The sequence below is a fragment of the Haliotis rubra genome, unplaced genomic scaffold (genome assembly GCF_003918875.1).
Source record: "Haliotis rubra isolate DU_JTF1 unplaced genomic scaffold, ASM391887v1 Scf230, whole genome shotgun sequence".
NCBI classification, from domain to species: Eukaryota; Metazoa; Mollusca; class Gastropoda; order Lepetellida; family Haliotidae; genus Haliotis; species Haliotis rubra.
The window spans coordinates 885,848-892,325 of record NW_025766337.1 but is presented as its reverse complement, the minus strand read 5'-3'; the positions used below and the strand labels follow the sequence as shown (position 1 = coordinate 892,325).

The 6,478-nt window shown below is 37.9% G+C and overlaps 1 protein-coding gene across 1 annotated transcript; it reads left to right on the top strand.

The window, feature by feature from the left end:
- Positions 1-4: 4 nt before the first annotated feature.
- LOC124278052 (transmembrane protein 199-like) lies at positions 5-4,575 on the top strand. Its single transcript, XM_046713798.1, is given in 7 exon segments — positions 5-202; positions 1,397-1,473; positions 1,885-1,977; positions 2,361-2,394; positions 3,547-3,617; positions 3,619-3,666; positions 4,174-4,575. Coding segments are annotated over 7 exon segments (594 nt in total). The 5' UTR covers positions 5-12; the 3' UTR covers positions 4,255-4,575.
- Positions 4,576-6,478: the final 1,903 nt, after the last annotated feature.

Genomic DNA, 6,478 nt, shown 5'->3' with positions numbered 1-6,478 from the left:
TCATTTCCCAAAATGGAGGGTATAGAGTCAGCGGAACTAGAAGTTCAGCATACAAAATATTTACGCAAACGTATTTCTGACGTTCTAAGTCTTGACAAATCAAGTAAACATCTAAGATCGGAACTAGAGAGCTATTGTGATGAGACAAATCAACGGATACCATTTCGTTTGGTCAAGAAAGTATATGAAATCCTGAATGAAGGTGCGTGAAATGGGTTTTAAGAAATGGGAGATAACTCTCACATTTGTTTACTACTCCAGGCGATATTTCTTTTATCAGGTTGGGGTAACCTACCGATCGGCCTATAATAGGCCAAATGGGATATAATAGGCCATTCCGCCGATTGACCTATAATTATGATATTTATCAAATAAATTTAAAGTGGTGCATTTCCACATGAGGATATTAACACTGAAGGGGCCGTTGTCGGCACAGGTACTACAGATACGTACCCCCAGGTACGACGGCCACCTTATCCCCGAAAACGACCCCTTCAGCATTACTAACATCATTCAAGTTTTGATGTCCTAAGGTTTTCATTCAAACCCTTTTTGAGCATTTTGATCACATAATAAAGGGGTTTGGAAATTGCTAATTAAATATAAGTCTATAATATTTTTGACAATTTTCACTGAAAATTAATGCCATAGATAATCAGTTTTAGTTTTCAAAATGAAAATCTGTGCAAAATTGTGTTCTTAAATGAAACATCTTTTCCTGAACATTATATAAGTTTCCATTTTATCTAAAAACTTATTTTTTTCAAGCTGAGGAGGTCCATTAACTATTCATCTCTATGAACATTAAAACCATTTCATTCAGAAATTGATAGTTTGTGAAATAATAATAATAATGGTCAAATATAGCCCGATTGGCCTATAGCAAAACAGGCAGAACGGCCTTTAATATCCTGTTCGGGCCTTTTATAGGCCGATCAGTAGGTTTCCCCAACCTGTTTATAGACGTACTCATCATTTCACTTGAAGGATGAGGACTATGTTTATTGATATACAACTTCTTTATTCTGTATGGGCGACGTTTCGACATAGATTCTAATTTCGTTGTCAAGTAAGTGATGAAACACTTGATGAATCACTTACTTGACAACGACATTAGAATCTATGTCGAAACCTCGCCTATACAGAATAAAGAAGTTGTATATCCATAAAAATAGTCCTCATCCTTCATCTACCCAACTTCTAGAATGCCAATCAAAGAATTCATTTCACTTCTTCGGGAATGCAGATGTTATGATTGTATTTATGTTTACCAATGCAAATAGTGTGATGATGATACACAATGTTTCGAGAAGAAAATAAGGCAAGAAAATGTTTTATGTCGAGGCTATTTTATTGTGTGTCATCAGTTATGTTGTAAATGACATACTTTCTTTAGACGGAGAAAAGATTTATCTTCACGAGCTTATGCAAGGGAGTGAAGTGTGTCTTCCAACAGTCAAGTTGCCACCAAGGGTACGTTAACGCAAATGTTGATAAGAATTCTGATACTATTGCCAGCATACTAAATAGACCGCCCTGTGGGCAGTAATGCAAACTGTTGGACATAATGTTTTACAGTAACTGTTCATAACAGATGTAGATTTGATTAAACTCCAAATGTACAGAGAGGCACATAACTTTGGTTTTGTTTTCCTTCTGTGGTAAGTTGATCTTGATTGTTATAAGTGTTGTATGATTAATGATAATAAGACATGACTGAGTAGGTGAAGTGGTTTGGTGAAACTTCCATGTTTGGTCAACATGGCCGAGGTGTTGCAATTAGTTCTGTGTGTTCCTTAACTTGTACTAATATACCTCCTCAAATATCTGTTCACCAGCACCATCCCTAATTGTTCACTAATTGCAGTTGTGTTTATCTTCTAGAATCCTGAACTCGAGGCGAGAATACAGAAGCTGAAAGCTGAACAATCTAACAGGGAGTACCGACACATGACTCGGAATATTGACAGACAGAAGGTAGGAATTGTTTGTTATGTCAACACAGCCATAATGGATTGTCCAATGCATTACATATAAATTAGAGCATGATATGCTTGCTGGAAGATGAATTGATGCTAAAAGTAGACATTCAGTCAGATGACATTGTTCTTACATGACTGAAACAAGCAACAATATTACCAGGATTACAGATTACGCAAACCTCATGCATAACTGGGATTTACCTCCCGTTTTAGTTCTCAGGAAGACATGCTTTCCAAATGAACTTTTCTCTTGTTGAGGAAAAATATTGAGACCCCACTTGAGGATAGCTGTAATTTTTTAGGTAGATTGTCGTTTTGAGTTTAAAATACTTGAGATTAAACATTACTATATTTCAATCTTCTTGCTTAAAATTTCAGGATGGTCAGCTAGATCTGAATGTTGGACAAGAGGGTAAGTATTTGTTACACCATTCTCTTCCCACAGAGGTTACTTATCATATCTTCCTACGAACCTCTGTTCTAATAGGGCCATATTTCCCGGTTCTTGTAAAATCCCCTAGCGGCAAAAAATCACAACACAAATTATCTCCCTTCTTTCTATCCAATCAGGCCACGTGTTACATCGACTTAGATCCAACTTGACTAATGCAAGTAAATATGGGGCCACAAATATCCCTCCTCTGCCGGGGACATATGTTAATGTGACACACAAGACATTTAATGGCTAGCTTGTCCGTTGTCAGCGAGGGCGATGGAGATGCCATTGATCCACCATTACACGACTGAGTTCTGTCTAGAAGAAACGTTTGCGCATCGCTCAGGGGAAGAGGTTCTAGTTTTCCCAAAGCATACGGAAATTACCGAGGCCTTGCGATTGATGACATTTGAAACAACGTCGCTGATTGCACAACTAAATCTCATTGCAACCAATCACGAAGCCTGAACACTCGCACCATGAAAGGGCTGTATTAGAACAGAGGTTCGTAGGTGAAGATATGACAAGTAACCTCTGTGGGAAGAGAATGTTGTTACACATTAATGACAGATTAGTGAGTGGCACTGACTGACTGAGGATTTGTACATTTAATTATTCATTGCCTGTACTATAAGCCTGTGATACATGGAAGAAGATATACATATTGTCATGTGAAGAAATGTATTTTGTTTGTGTCTGCATATTGGTTCTATTTTGCACCTTTTAACCTGTTGCAAATATTCCAGACACACAGGTGTGGTGAGGTAGCCTAGTGGTTAAGGCGTTCGCTTGTAACGCCAATGACCCAGGTTCGATTCTCGACATGGGTACAATGTGTGAAGCACATTTTTGGTGTCCCCTACCATGATATTGCTGGAATATTGCTAAAGGTGGTGTAAAAAAAACCTCACTCACTCCAGACTCACACAGGTGAGTTGCAGTGTCATGTTGCCATGGTTTTCAGTGCTTCTGGATCATGTGGGTTACAACAACCTGTGCTTGTCATAAGAGATGAATTAATCACCATTTAACAGAGACTCAATAATTTACAGTCCCTAACCATATGGCTGGAATATTGCTGATTGTGGCATTAAACAACAAACAGACAAATCTATTGTGTTCTTGCAGTGAAAGCATTAAATCGCCATCTGGTGGCCGTCTTCAACTTCCTTGTGACAGTGGGAGGAGCCTTTGCTTTCGGGCTACAAAGCTTCGGAGTACGCTCTCGGACCAAACTTCTTCCCCGTGGTAGGAAAACAACCAGAAAATTGTTCTCTTTCGGGTGGTGAGGTAGCCTAATAGGGTAGCCCAAACGCTTGTCACACTAAACACCTGGTTCCCATATCACAAAGCGATCATAGCGCTAAGACGATCGTAACTCCCACACTTTAACATAGACTTATGACAGTCTTAGCGCTACAGTCGCTTTGTGAAAGGGGCCCCAGGGTTCGATTTCCCATGTGGTTACAATGTGTGAAGCCCTTTTCCAGTGTCCCCCACCGTGATATTGCTGGAATATTGCTAAACGTTGCATAAATACATTCTCACTCACTCGTAATTGAACATGCAACATTCTAAACAGTTAAAGGTGATTTTCAATATCTATGACTTCTCAGTTAATCTACCCAGCCATTAAGTGCTAAAAAAAGATGAAACACCAAAACTATCAAACACCAAGCAGTCTGGAAGCAGCCTTGGCCTTAATTTTGGTGGTAACCATGGTTATTGTTTATGCGATTATTTTCTTTGTTTCAGCAAATGATGACTGGGTTGATATTCGGGACAGTGGTGTTTTTTGCTGACCTCTACTTCCTGGTGAAATATTCTGGAGATTGACAAACAATTCATGGTGTCATAACATTTCCTGTATATAAATATATACATACATACATATATATATATGCTCTCTGAATATTTACATAAGACAATATGAACAAATGGTATTAATGGTAGTTCGTATACTTTTTGTGTGAAGAAACCAAATATGTGTTGGGTATGTATTCAGATTATTGTTATCATTTCATCAAACATAAAATCATCTCATGATTTAATGACCAAGGCACAATCAGTAACCACAAAGATGCATTCCCACTTAAGTTGACTTTCTTTTATTGAATACAATATTAAAATACTTTATTAAAGCTCATCTGAAAGTAAGGAATCCCACTTTTGAACAAATTAAGATTTTCCCCCAATTGGTCTGCCATACAAGCTGAAGACACAGGTTCGATTCCCCACATTGGTACATTTCTGGTGTCCCTTGCTGTGATATTGCTGGAATATGGCTAAAAGTGGCGTAAAACTAAATTCACTCACTCTTCCATACAAAATCCCTGAACAACTTTTCAGAAAGGACGACAACTTGTATGGTGGAAGTGGAGGTTAGTTTGGTCCCGATGGGGATTCTGGGTTCTAAGCTGGTAATCAGAGACTTCCAGGTGGATCATATGGTCAGTCTCGATGACCTGGTTAATGTCCTTAATGTTCACAATATTGATCACTGGATTGTCTGGTCCAGTTTCCATTATTTACTGACCTTCATCACGCAGCTGGAATATTGATGAGTGCAGGTCATGCAACAAAGATGTGTTGCTGTCGTTTAATGCTGCACATATCCCAGCCATATGGCAGGGGGTCTGAAAACAATTAAGCCTGGACCAGACAATCTGGTGATCAACATATTGAGCATCGATCTATGCAATTGGATTTCGATGACATGTGTCAACAAAGTCAGTGAGTCTGACCATCCTATTATCACCTCTTATGACAAGCATGGGTCACTGAAGATAAATTCAAACCCGGATCTTCATGGATCCTTCTTTACATACGTTGCTGTCATAAACAATAATCATGACAGCGATGAATTTGACCTGGTGGCAGATCCTCTTCAGATATTTCCTACTTCCTCAATGGTTGGCCGCTACAGTTCAGGTTTTTGTTTTCATTCATTATGACATCCTGTACACGAGGAAGACATGAGCTCACAGTGTCTCCTTCCTCAACTGCTCACATTTTGAATGGTAAATGGAGTTGTCCTGGTAGTAAGGGCAGCATTTTTATATTCTGTGTTTCTCATCCCCCCAACCCACCCTTCTAAAGTTTATTGCCGACTGACACCGCTGTCTCAAACCTTAAACGTACCGCTTCCTCATATAAAATGTTTATCTTTATTCAGTCGCTGCCACAAGTCCAAAGAACGCAAGAAATTGTAATAAGAATTACAATGAATGAAGAATATTATTCAGATAATTTTGTCTCTATTAATTTTTTTTTTAGTTTTTTTTTTGACCGACCGAAACACATAAAAAAAAATGATGCCCTAATGGTTTCACACCACTTCATGTTTTGTGTTTGTAGCAAGGAAATAAAGTGTAAATGTTGTATATTATATTTATTTTGGGGTGAATGCTGAGTTTAATGCATGTTTATTCATGTTCAATAAACATTAAATTTTCAGTCATTATTTCATGTGCATTTGAATGATGTGCATTAGCCTAGTGGTGAAAGCGCGCTCACACTCGTCATTCGATTCCCAGTTTGGGTACAATGTGTGAAACCCCTTGTGGTGATACTGGAATACTGCTGAAATTGTTGTAAAACCATACTACTACTCACACTTTGCTAAGGATCACAAAAATTCCCAATTTTACTTGAAAATAGATTTATAATTTGAAATTGTATCCATTTATAACTGGATAAATAATAATATATCAACCATTTTGCAAATCCAGGAACAAGTCATTTTCAAGTACACAACACCTGTCAATAGCAGGTGTGGGATCCACAAGATGAAATGACATACTGAAACCTAGGATCCATGCTTACAATAGGCTTAGATATTTAAACCAAATTAGACCCCACATCATAGTTTTCTGTTGAATCAGTGATTTGATCCTTAGCAAAGTGTGAATAGTATATAACAAACATTATGATTCATATTGCATACTATAGTCATCAAACTGAAAATAATGAGGTTGTGGCGTGTTTAAACTTCACCATGTGCCAATACCTATGAATCGTGAATGGTGATTACAGCTTAAGTATTTACGCTTGTAAAGAT